This window comes from Hipposideros armiger, unplaced genomic scaffold (assembly GCF_001890085.2).
Source record: "Hipposideros armiger isolate ML-2016 unplaced genomic scaffold, ASM189008v1 scaffold_22, whole genome shotgun sequence".
Classification (NCBI taxonomy): Eukaryota; Metazoa; Chordata; class Mammalia; order Chiroptera; family Hipposideridae; genus Hipposideros; species Hipposideros armiger.
Window position 1 is genome coordinate 3361306 of NW_017731372.1, and position 13807 is coordinate 3375112.

Genomic DNA, 13807 nt, shown 5'->3' on the forward strand with positions numbered 1-13807 from the left:
AGAAGCTTTGTCATTTTCCTGTGGTTTCTGCAAGAGCTTCTGATTAAGAGATGTCCAACCCTGCTACAAAGAGTCCTACACGTAAAGGGTATGCACACTTTCAATAATTTTAAAAGTGGAAATGAACATGTATGGTTTTAAAAAAATGAGAGAAAAATGTCTTGGTAAGCAGAAATTTCCTTTTTTTAAAAAAACATGTGCATCTTAGAGAAAAAAACCTTCAAAGTGGATGGTGGTCAGCTGCTAAAATACATTTTATATCAATTAAAAGCCAAGAAAATCTCTTTCCTTTTGTAACCTATAGGAACAGTGACCAGATAACAGTGACTTTTTTGCTATGACTATAATCATTTCAACTTATACACAATTTTTAGTCAGCCTTGCCTTTCCCAAGTTCACTCCATTTATGAAATAAATTACTGCCGTATTTCAAGGAAAATAAGTCAGGTTCATTTCTGTTTGAAAAAATTGTATAAAAATATGCCAAAACATTAGAGTTCATAATTTCTGGGAAAAAAAGAAAAAAAGAAATATCTAATGTAAAGAAAAAGAGAAAAGCCAAGATTTTATAAAGTTCCCTTTCACAATGACCAGTACTTTTAATACCTGCACTGGTGGTCCCAACTCTTGAGGTGGGGCATGAATGGTCAGTCTGGGGGGCAGTGGGTGTGGTGGCCTTCTAGGGGACTGAGGCGCGCGAGGGGTCTGTCTTTCAGATGCTGACGATGGCTGCTGTTCTCTAGAAATCTCCTGGGAAAAAGAGGACTCCGCAGTACCTGTATTTCCTTCACCTATAGGAAAAGAGAAGCTTATTGGGAACTCTATCACAGAATAACTCGGACAATCCCTAAAAGTATATAAATCTTGCCACCTCACTAGTATTTTCAGAATAAAGTAGGTAGGTATGGTGGACCTAGAGATAATGGCTGCACAATTACCAGTTGCACGGCTTTAGGCAAGTCCCTTAACCTCTCTGAGTAGATTTCTTTGGTTAGTTAATGGAACAAGTATAATCTACAAGAAAGGTTTTTCTGAAGCTTTCAAATAATAAGACATAAAGCACTTAGCCTAACACATGATACAAGAAACACTGAATAAATTTTGGTTCATGTTATTATAATGGGCAAATTATCTAAAGGTCAGACCACTACGGTATCAGTATTACACTCAAACAGGATAAAGGAGATTGGGAAAAGCCTTGTAACAACACTTTTATATTTTGTTTGTCCTAAATTTTGAATGTCAATGGTCCTTCAGATGTCCTGCTCTTCTATACACACGTAGAAACAACAGAAGCTGTTTCCTACTTTGTAAAGTTGAAGGGGACATCACAGGATTTAGTTTAAAAGTCTGAGGTCTAGAATCCGATTCTAGCTCTAATACTAGATAGCTATGTGACCCTGGTTAAGTCACTTTGCTTGTTTCTACTTCATTTTCTCAGATTCTTCATTGGTACTTAAACCTGATAACCTTATTGTGAGAATTAAATAACTCAATACAAGTATACACGCTCAGAAAAAAGCATTTTTATAACTACTGGCAATATACCAAGGCTGTCCACTACTTAATTTTATCCAGGTAACTAGGCCTGCTTTTGCTTAACTGTAAAAAAGGAACGAACGAGTATTCAATGAGCATGTTACATGCTTTCTTTGTATCTGGGAAATATGACCATGAAAACTTGCCCTCCAAAGACTTAACTTTTGGTGATAATACCTAAAGATGTAAACGCAGAACCAGCTCAAAACGGTCCTATCCTATTTAATGAGATACTGAGTTGCTTTTCACAGATAACAGACCAACACCACAAATCATGCAGCCAAAGCATGCGCAGAGAGAACTCTGAATTCCAGCTACACTCAGAACCAGTCTCGCCTTTCTTGTCCACGGAACCGAAGGACCAGGACATAACCAGAACTTGAACACCAGAACCCTTTCGGAAGCCAAGGGTCCGTTGTCCATGAAGACCTCGTGTTGACGCCCCTTTATCATAAATGGCCAAGTTCCAAGGTCCTCCAATTAAAACTTGTCCCCCCAACCTCTTAGAAACACTTAACCTAGTCCAGTGAGCAAGAGGGACTTGAGGCACCATCAGGTCTCCCATCTTCTCAGGTGGCACCTTCTCAATCAACAAACATTTTCTTACTTGAAACTTGTTGTTTTGCGTTTTGGCCTAAGAATCACGCACCCAATCTTTGGTTTCCGGTAACGATTTGGTGAGTCAGCCAGGAGTTTGTGCCCGTGGCAGGCCAACCCTGTCTGGGGTTCCTATCCATGAGTTCTGAGCAGCTGCCAGGCCATTTTGACTTGGGGACCAGGGAGGGATTTTCCCTGGCAGGTGCCAACCGCCACTGGCACATGGCTCATTTGGAATGAGACCTCTTTGGACTTCGGTCTACCATCAGTTTTGTTTTAAGCTAAGTTGCTCCAGCATGCACAACTGGATTCCTTCCTCTCTGTCTGGGCTTTCTCTCCTTTGGGACAAAACCATCTGCATTTTGAATTTAGTTGGGGGCCTCTGTCTGAGAGTAGGATCAGGGTTGTTGGACCCTACTCGTGTTTTTGGTTTTTTTTTTGATGGACCGCGTTGTGTTTATTTTGTCTATATTTCTGTGTCTCTGTGAGCTGATAGGCTCGATTTAGAAGTAGGGTTAAGTCCTGCCAGTACAACCAGGAACTCCTTTCCCCTCCATTTTGGGCTTTCTTCTTGGAATAAGCCAATTTGTTTTGCATTTGTTTGGAGTATCCTGTTGGAGAAGAGTGTAGGACTTTTACCTGATTTCTGAACCCATTCATTTGCATTCATTTGTTTGGCCACTTAAATTTAAGATTTGTAATTTGTCTGGTTTAAGGTTTGGTTAGGCGAGTGCTCAATTTATTGTCTTATTTGTGTGTCAACCTTGCTTTGTGTGTATTTTGTTTATTGGCTTGGAAGAAGAAAAATGGCGTCTGAGGCTGCTCCTTCTCTCCTCCACCTTCATCTCCAAGCATGTGGTAGCTGCCGTCCTGTGCTCCGGCTCCATCCCGGTGCAATCCTCCTTTAGGAAAATCGGCTCCTTTAAGCTCAGGCGTTCTGAAGCCACTGTTTTTTGTGTTTTTTTTTAACCTCCTGAGCTTTCCAACTTTATTGTGCGCACTTGCTTTCCATTTTCCGTTGTTGGTGTCTGTTGACAGTTCACCTTAAGGGGCACCCTTGAAGACAATGGCCTCTTGGAGACAATGGAATGCATTTTCTGATCATAAATTAATTTTAAAACAGCTTTAAAGGAATTCATGCAGCATGCAACGCTGGTATCTGAGCAAAATCTTAACTTAGTCCATCTGCCAGAAACATAATTTAGTCCCAGTTTTACTACTAAGTCTTTAGATCTGTTTATTTTATCTGTAAGTTTATGTACATCTATGTATGTTCCAGATATAGCATATTTCTACCACTGAATGGTATCGCTAACTTATAATATTAAATTGGCTTAAAGAAGTGTTTATATGAGAATTCTCAAAAACTCGACAGACTAACCCAGATGTTTTTCAGAATCACATGATCTGGGAAAAACATTTGATACTAAAGCTGGTTTTGAGTTTGGTTTGGTTAAATAGGCATATCTTTAGAATCATCAGCATTAAATACTACTTTAATTCTACTTGGGTTTATTAGTCAAATAAGTTCACGTTACCTCTGCTGCAAAGTTTATCGCCAAGCAAAATAACTTGGTATGACAAAATTTCATAAGCAATCTAAACTTAATTGTTAGGAACAAGTAAATTAAATAAATGTAAGGATAAAAAGATTTTTTTAGGTTGACTCTTTAGCAATAATTATGTTGTATAAAAGTGTACTTCACCTAGTTTTCTAAATGTCTTTGGTAATGTGGAACTTTAAAGTTTTGTTAGCTAAGCAATGGATATTCATTGAATATTTATGCCATTACCAAATAAGAATCCTGAGAAAATTTTGTGTTCAAGCTTATTAAGATAAAGTAAATTTAATCAAGTAAGTGAATTTAAACATTAAAAGTAAGCTGATACAAAATTAGAGTTAGATTTTCTCTCTCTGCTATAAAGGACTATTGGTCTGCTACTAATACTGTGAAAAAGTTTTATGCCTAGAAAGCAAGGATTCTGCTTTATAAAAATAATTTTCTCTTTTATATTATCTTAATCAGGTACTTGATTACTTCAAACTGAATCTCCTAAATAGTAAAATGTAAGCTTTGCCAACAATTATGTAAACTTTTGTATTTTTCTTTAAATGGATAATTATCACTTCATAATGACTTATGTATGATCCTATTTAGTCAAATGTCCAAACCTGTTAATATATTTTGAATAACTTCCCAAAATTTAAATTATAAGCAGAGTCTTGACCTGGGAATAACAGGTATTGCAGAAGGCCCCCTGGAATACATCAAAAAATGTTTTCTCTCCTTACTAAAGAGAAATATTAAACTAATTAGGCTTATTTTGGTGTGTTGGAATTACATGGGAAGCACTGTCAAATAATAAATAAAACTGAGCCTTTTTTATGTTGTATTTGTATATAAGTGTGTCAGAAATATATGTGAAATTGCTGAAGTCTGAGATACCCTGACATATCTGTCATCAAAACTGAGGGACACACTAAAATAACTGAATCTGAGTATCAGACTGTGGCACATGTGAAGTCCATCCTGTTTCTACAAAAATGACCCCTCATTACCAGACTTCTGCCATTTTGATGTTCTTGTAACACGGCAACAGTCTGTTCCTGAATCAGAGAAATTAAGATGGGTAAGTGGTGACAATAAATTAAATGAGTAGTCAGGGCTATGGGAAACCCAAGATGGCTGCATGGTTAATCCGGCTCCCTGGCATTTTTCTGGTTTTTGCATTCCTTCATCCACCATGGTACATTTAAGCTAGACTTCATTCAAGTGACACTTAGTTTGGGTTATTAATATGTTCTTTTTGTATGTTTTCTGGATGAGTTGAAGCTTTCCCCTGCCACAAGACTGATGCCCTCAAAATGGTGGAGAAACTGTTAAAAAAGTGTTTCCCACTTGGCATATGCCTTCCACAATCTCAAGTGGCTGGGGCACCCACTTCACCGTGCAAATCACGGGAGCCCTGACAGACAACTTTGAAATCATCAGGGAAGTCTAGAGAACTAAAGGAAAAACTGGATTCAAGCAAAACAAGTCTAATACCACAGGACTGAATGAACTAACGAAAATGGTTATAACTTTCATGACTTTTTTGTTTGAGATTGATGATGTTTAAATCTTTTGTTTTCTAGATAAAAGGAAACTTGTTTATATGTAACTCAGCAATTTGGTAAATTATACCTCTGTAAACAGAACTGAAATATTTCTTTTTTTTCTCCCTACTTGATCCCTCCAGAATCTAACCTTTTAATTTTTTTATTTTCATGGCAATGTGATTATTTACATAAGTTCAGTAAGAATATCTTCTTTCTAGATAACAAAATACAACTGGAAACTGGTTTTACCACCAAAGCTTTGGAATGTCATGTTTAGGAGAGAGACGTACACAGACTTTGAGGAGTTAAGACTGACTTCGGAAGCCAATAAAAGCCCCTTGGAAAACAGCCTGGGGCACCTCGTTTACATGGTTCACCGCATTCTTTCTAGTCTTTCCTGGGAGACACAAGAAAGAACCTCAGGATGTGCTGGGGTCCCGAGAAGAAAGGAATTCACACAGATCTATAGGTATTGCAGGCAGAGTCTGATGGCTTGTATGTGGCTTGGCTTCTCAGCCTTGAGAGACTATTTAAAGTTCAACCTGAAGATTCCTTAGGAAAATTCCAGCAAAGCAGATTTAAACATACCTATATGGTTAATTACTATTCTTGCAGGCCAGGTTTATTGAAACTAGACTCATTTTGCAGATAAATTAGTCTTAATTTGGCTACCTTTGGTAAAAATAGGGATGATTTTGGAGAAAAAACTGTTTCAATAGGAACTATAATATACCTCTGTGGATATTAGATTCTGGTGCTGTCTATTGTCTTTGAGTTTTGTTTTGATTTCTACTTGTAAACTGGACTGAATACTGAATTCTTCTAATGACTTGGAATCACAGAAAACTAAAACTGCCCTTTTCCTGAACCTTTTCCCGAACCAACTCATCATGGTTTGGGTCCTGGGGGACACAGTAACAAAAGTTACTCTCTATTCTTTGTCTCATATTAGGGTACAGGTCTCCTGGCCTGCTGCTACCTCTACTGTTGCTGTGCTCTCTGCTTGTAAACTGAATACCCAGAATGCCCCTCAAAGGCTCAGGTACTATCACGGGAGAGGCAGGCTTAAGAGCCAGATAAGAGGGGCACAATCGGCAGCTAATCCTCCCTCTTAATTGAACCTGAACCCAATTACCCTATTTCCCTCATGAAGAACAAAAACGGGGGATCTGTAATGGCAGAACTAGCTCAAAATTGTCCTGTCCTGTTTAACGAGGTACTGAATTGCTTTGACCAAAACTGCAAGTCGTGCAGCCGAAGCATGAGCAGAGGAAAGAACTTTGACCTCCTGCTGTACCCGGAACCAAAGTCTCACCCCCCCCCCACCCCCAAGGAACCAAAGGACCCGGACATAACCAGAACTTGAACACCAGAACCCTTTCAGAAGCCATGGGTCCACTGTCTAGAAAGAGCTGATGTTGACACCCCTTTATCATAAATGGCCAAGTTCCAAGGTCCTCCAATTAAAACTTGTCCCACCAGCACTTTCACACCTGTTCCCCCAGCCCCTTAGAAATGCTTAACCTAGTCCAGTGAGCAAGAGGGATCTGAGGCACCATTAGGTCTCCCATCTTCTCAGTTGGCACCTTCTCAACTAAGAAACATTTCCGTACTCAAAACTCTTGACGTTTTGAGTTTTGTCCTAAGAGTCAGGCACCCAATCTTTGGTTTCGCTAACTGGGAGGCAAAAAAATTTCCCTCTATATCCCAACTATGTGATACACAAAATATGTTTCTTAAATCTACAAAATGTTTTATAAAACGTAAATTATTACCGAATGTATCATTAATCTCTCCTTGACTCGTCGCCCTTAAAAAGTAACATTATTCTTCATTATATGGTTTAATCGTCATTATTTTTCTCTTAAAAAAATTAAAAGTTGAAAAGATTGCTTGTCCTTACTTTTCTAAACATTACACTTTAAAATACACAGGCCTATATAAAAACTCAGATACACTATTTTCCCAGTAGCCTAAGTACGTAAGGTTTTTGCTATATTACTATTAATGATTCTGGCTTAGTATTATCTATAAAACCAGGATATTATTCTAGAGGATTGCCAAGTCTTTAAAATACATTTTAAAACAATTCCAAAACAAAATTATTTTCTATGAATTTCATAGTCCTTTACCGCCTATAACATTTCAATGGACCTCTGGAACTCATCCTTCCAAAGATTTAACAAAAAGCATGCTATATTGATCAAAAAGTCTTTTATTCATTGGACAAACAGACAATATTGCAAAGCTCCAATACCCACATATTTTGAAACATGTAGCTTGATTAGACTGACCTCTTCTGGTTTGAAGTCCCTGATTTAATTTTTCCACCTAAAAACAGCAGCATTTATAATACTTGATAGATTTCAAAATGTTTGTTTCTTACAGTAGTCCAATGAGGTAAAAAGGATAGTGTAATGACTGCACTTTACAAATATAAATATAGTAGGCTTTATGAGGGAATAATATGACAAAGCTAGAACAAGAGCCAATCTTTTGCTTGCCAACTGACTAACAAAGTTTTATTACCTATGTGCTAATTAAATGCAATCCTAGTTTAGAAAATATTACCGTAACTGTTTAATGAAAGAGAGGCTAAAAATCTCACCACTGTTTTGAGAATCAGCAGCTCTCTGATTACTTTCACCTCCACCCATACTTTCTTCTGTTTCTGTACCTGGATCAGTCCCATCACCACCCTAAAAACAAAAGATAAAAACTAAGTACAAATAAAATTATCTTAAAAAATAATTAACCAAACTAAACCATAGTAAAAACAAACCCAAAAGTATAAAAAGTTGTAGTGTTCTGAGAATACAGGCCCTCCTACACCCTTGGAGAACAGTAAGTTTTCCAAACAAGTCCTTCAAGAAAACAGATATCAAAATTCCTGCCAGTTACCTCAGCATCATCGGCTTCATATCCATCATTGCCATCTGCACTACCGGTGCCTTCGTTACTATCATCACCCTCGTCGCCCATCCCTGTGTCATCTTCATCATCATCATCCTCTTCCTCATCTTCTTCATAATCCTAGTAAAAAACCTCCAAGTGTAAATAAAGTTCTAGAACATAGCACACGTGTTCTGCACATCTTGATACTATGCTTAGAAATTTACATGATACGTCATGGATCAGGATACAAGAATTGGCCTGAAAGTTGTTATGGGATTAGTCAGTAGCAGCAAATATCAAAACTCTGAAGTTTACTAGAATTAGTACAATAGCAATCAATTCTGAAATCTAATTGTTCACAGGAAATCATTTCAAAGATTAAAGTTCCTAGATGTCCACAAAGTGTCAAATGGTCCACTTTAATTCTAAACTGAAAATGTGGAAATGAAGAATGGTGAAATTATAGTATACTATGGGCTTTTAAAACACATTGTTTGATTAACGCAAGAATCTAAAATGTGATGCTGTCAAAACAAGATTAACTACCAAAATAAAGCACGAAGTTTCATTTAAAGTATGATTCGATTATCCTAAATACCTTGCTTTCTTTTGAAAAGAACTATGGGGCTTCATGAGAAAAAAATATCCCAGTTTGTTCTATTATTTCCAGAAACCACAGAGCTTATAATTAAATCCAGTCACTTATCAATGTGATTAAAATTAAGCTTAATTAATCTAGCCAATTTAACAAATCCTAAAGGGCTTAGCAATAATTTAAAAAACTTGGGGTTTTCCATCACTTGTTCTACACTCATTTTTACTACAAAATATAAATTCCGGAGCTAATCAGGATAACAGAAAAGCAAAATAATTTATTTAAACTGACAAAGAATCAGAATTCATTGGTTGATGCATTGGTAGTCCCAAGGATTTCAGCATTTCATCAAGTAGTTTAAAAACAATGGATGACTTCAAACCAAATTCACCTCATGTTCGCCATCATTTTCATCATCATCCTCCTCTTCATCATCACTGTCAATTACGATGACATCATCACCTTTGCCTTGACCATCTTGGGATGAAGTTGTTGTTTGCTGATCTGACTGGAGGGGTCCAAGGTCTATTTGTAAAGATTGAGAGGTTTCTTCACTGTCTTCCATTGGAGTATAATCTTCCTGAGTGACTCCCTTAAAAATTAAAAAATAAAAATAAAAAATTATAAAAAAGTCAAATATACCTAAAACTACCAGTAATATACTGTAGATCTAAGTAAAGAGTAAAGAATACTCATGACCTACTAGTATATTATTTTTAAAAATATGGTTTTCGAAAGCAGAATTAATTTAAAAACCAAACTAAAGATAAACCTTAGGTTTTCCTTACCATCTTCCTATAGAAGAATTGTTATAAATTTCATTGGGTAATACTCCAAAAAAAAAACAGAGAAAAAATATACACACATATGTGTTGTCAAAACTACCAGTGTGATATTGTAGGTCAGTGCTGTCCAACAGAATTATAACATGAGCCACAATATGGTTCTCATATGTAATTTAAAAATTTCTAGTAGTCATTTAAAGACACAAATTAAGTCAATTTTAACAACATACTTAATAGAGCCAAAACATTATTTCAAACATGTAATCAATTTAAAAATTATTAACCAGATATTCTACATTTTAAAATTTGTAGTAAGTCTTCAAAATCCGATGTCTATTTTACTCTTATTAGCATATTTCAATTTCAAGTTCTCAACAGCCAGTGGTGGTTAGCTGACAATGCAGTTGCAGACCAAAGTCAGGAAAAAGAATATCTGAGGGCCTGCAACTTATTATTCAAGTTTTTTTTCTCCCCATACCAGGAAGTCTGGAAAATACACTAAATAAGCTATTATTATTGTCTTTTTACCAAGACACTTTTACCCCCTAAAAAACTATCGTTAAGTCTTCAAACCACATTAAAGATATCAAATATAAAATTCTTTGCTTAATGTATTTCCTCACAATTTCATTTGTTAGCTATTTGAATAAACTGCATTTTTAACTTTATTTTTAACATTTACTGTAAAGAATCAAATGTCTACTTTGTAGTTAAGCACTCAGCAAAACCTATTTTTATACAAGCCAGAAACAATGTCTTGTGAACTAAATCATTCATAAAGATTATTTTACTATGATGGAAAAAAGGAGTGAAATCACGGTATATAATTAAAAATTGTGCCTCAAAGTAACTTACCTATTTAAAGAAATGCAATACTTAAAAAGAACATGTGCTTCATTGTCAGAAAAATCAGAAAAATGAACTGTTACACATTCAAGCAGATAGTGCGAGACGGCAGAATAAGAAGCCAAAAGACACCTTTGATTCATAGACAATTTTGCTAATCTCAAGAAAAAGCTCTGCAGAGAAGGTTTTCCTATAATTTAAACAAGTCTGGCAATAGAATAGGAACTGACATCTTATTATTTGAAATTGTTACTATGCTCTTCAGATATGACCTTCTGAAGATACATGAAAAAGACATCATTTAGAGTGCTATGTATTCATCTTGAAGGTTTAGTTTTGTTTTTAGCCAAGGAAAACTAGAAAAGTTAACTTACAAAATTAACACACCTAAGAAACTAAAATTTACTTATACTCTATGGTACTTATTAGATTGAGACAATTCTTTAATTTATACACATAATTTTAAAATAAAATGATCCTGAAAATTTATTCAGATAGAAGTGTTGTTTCAAGCTTAAGAGGACAATAAGGAAACCAGATAGCCTGAGTTCTAATCCCAGCTTCAATGCTATGAGAACTTGGGTACGTGACTTATCTGGGCATTGGTTTCTTTGCCTATAAAACAGGGTTGTTTTGAGGATTAAGCTAATAAATGCAAATTTCTCAGGAACAACACTTGGCTTACAGTAATGAGTTCTGTATTAACTATTAACAAATTCTCAATTTGTGGGGTAAAGGGGTGCTAGGAAAGTAAATAATATTTTGAGTGCCTAACATGGCAGATACTAGTTTACGTACTTTATAATACTAAAATTTATGTTATATTATTCCAACAGATGAGAAAATTCAGGCTGAGAGAGAATTAACACCTGCTTATAGTCAACAGCTTCTAGAGTGGTAGAGTTGGGAATGGAACCTAGTTGTTATTTTAGAATCTATGCATTTCAACTAGTGAGGCTACCTCTAGAGAGGCCACAATGAAAGTTCAAAAACTGAAGTGTACCGATGCATTTCCTGAATTATTTTCATTCAGTAAGGGAAGCGGCAGAGGAAAGCAATAGAGGGAAGCAATAGAAGACCACCAAACTGGGCACTATGGATTAACTCAAGACTCAATGCGATAGGAGCGGATAATCTTTACTCTTAGCATGGAAAATCTGTACTCAATAAAAAACATTTAATAAAGTTTAGGAGGCAATATACTAATTAGGAGTAAAACAAAGCAGAAATTGTATTGGTAACTCTAATAATATTTCATTAAATATAAAAGCAGCCAATTAAAAAAAAGTCCAAATAATGATTAAGTTTGTTGAAGATAATTTTATTAATTAAAAGCAACAATTTGTTACTTTAAATATGTTTTACTTACTTCTCCCATGGAATCTTGAGAATCTTGGTTGTATACTTGAGTCTCTACCTCTCCATCAGTACTTTCTTCTGCCATAACTTCTTCCTGGATCATGATATACAAGTGTGTTAACCATATCAGTTCACTAGATGAAGCATTCAGCTAGTTCCCTCAAAACTCATAAAAATAATTTTGTGAAGCTGACCATCAGCAATGTTCATCTATATTTATTTACAAAGTATAATCACATTCCTCTTCAGTATGTACAAAATAAAGCTTCAGCATTAATTAAACAGATGCTAATGAAATTAATTTAGTAGTCTCAATGTTTGATAGTAAAACAATTCATTATAATTTATCCCCAACAAAAGAAAATAAAGGAATATAATTTTGGTTAATCTGCGAAAAAAATGGCAGGTAACAGTTTAAAATGTCCATGAGACTATAAACTTCCTTATTCTCTGAACTAAAAAAAAAAAACTGAAAGGGAATTCAACTTATGTTTTATAACTGTGTTTTTTAAATTGAAACGGGGACTAAATTAATTAAAGATACGCAAAGGATATAAAACATTGTTGGCAACAGCAACAATATCTGGGCTATCAGTGGACACTGTGCAGTTAGTTAACAGGAGAGTTTTCTGGATTTGGGCCCCAAAAAGTCTATTCACTTAATAATGCTGTAACTGAATGAATATCTTAGCTCTACTGATAGAACTAAAACAAACAGAATGGCCTTTACACACCTCAGTTCCTACAGGTGTAACACTTTTCAATTTCTTTGGAAGAGGCATTTCCACTGTATCATCAGAGACCTGGTCTGATGCTTCTATGGTGCTATCCTCTTCTTCTTCACGTGTACGCTTAGGCAATGAAGAACTTGGGGTAGCTGAAACTTTGAAATGACATAACTTAAATCTTCAATTAGAGCATGACAATAAACTCAATTTAGACAAAGTTAATTTTAAACACATTTTGGTCATTTAACTAAAGAAAGACACAGTAAACACTTATTTGGACAGAATAACATTGGGTTGTCGGAAAAGTCATGACGCATTTTTGCAACAAAAAACAAAAAAAAATACGTCATGACTTTTCCGACAACCCAATAGTCTGTTCCTACTAATCTATGAGCAAACGAACAGCAACTTACACTCTGAATCAATGTTCTTAATACTATCAACCTAACCTTTGGGTAATAACGCTAGTCAGCTTTTACAGCAATGTATCTGATTCACTGTGATTCACTGATTCACACTGGTATATAATTGTTATTCACAAAGTTTACAGAGGATCTTCTCTATAGTTTTTTAAAACCCAGGGCTTCCTGAACAAAAAAATTTACTTGTATTTTTAGACTTGAAAATCCTTATTTGTCCTTTTCTTAGATATCTTTTAGTTTTCAGGACCTGTATTAAGTTACATATAGATTTTATGAGTTGTATCATCTTTATAATCAGTCAAAACATAACTGGAGAAGACCTAAATGACAAAAATGAGTGATCCAGAGTAGAATTCATTGGTAAACATGAAATAAAACGTTAGGAACACATTTATCCATTCTAATATCTGGTAGAAAACAAGTATATACAAAGATTACTCAAGATATGTATATCCAAGAAACTATAAATGCACAGGCTTGCTCTGACTTCATTTTAAATTAATCTTACCAGTGCCAAATACTGCTGTGGAAGTAGAAGGCCGCTCCACTGGCGAGCTCTGAACCACCTCCACTATGTTTGGGGACAGCTCTTGATTTGCAGGCTCAATCTGTGGATGACTCTGTTGAGTGGGCTGCACAAAAGCCGTAGCCTGTGTCTGCTGCTGAACAGTTAAAATGGGCTGAGGGATAGAAGGCTGGACATTAGGGCTCGTAGAACGGACAGATCCACTTGTGCTTCCAAAAACCGGAACATGTTCCACAGGCCCTTCTGATTGCATAGCTGAAAGTAATCATAATATTGAATGTATTGTATCTTCTGTTCTTACCAAAGCTGAGATTATCCTTCCTATTCTGTTATAGGTGACATTTTGTATAGTTATTTGGGTACATATCTCTTACCACTCACTAGATAAAAACACTGAGAGTAAATGTAATGTATT

At 35.6% G+C, this 13807-nt stretch overlaps 1 protein-coding gene across 3 annotated transcripts in view; it reads right to left on the reverse strand.

Annotated features, from left to right (window-relative positions):
• The window catches only part of TPR (translocated promoter region, nuclear basket protein), a 58756-nt gene that overhangs the window by 9134 nt on the left and 35815 nt on the right, over positions 1-13807 (reverse strand). For all 3 annotated transcript variants that reach the window (XM_019635496.1, XM_019635499.1, XM_019635495.1), the window contains exons 38-44: positions 13375-13647; positions 12451-12599; positions 11727-11810; positions 9118-9318; positions 8138-8269; positions 7845-7935; positions 607-791 (exon numbers count right to left, since the gene is read on the reverse strand). In XM_019635496.1, the coding sequence (XP_019491041.1) occupies positions 607-791; positions 7845-7935; positions 8138-8269; positions 9118-9318; positions 11727-11810; positions 12451-12599; positions 13375-13647 (1115 nt within the window). The remainder of the gene's footprint in view (positions 1-606; positions 792-7844; positions 7936-8137; positions 8270-9117; positions 9319-11726; positions 11811-12450; positions 12600-13374; positions 13648-13807) is intronic.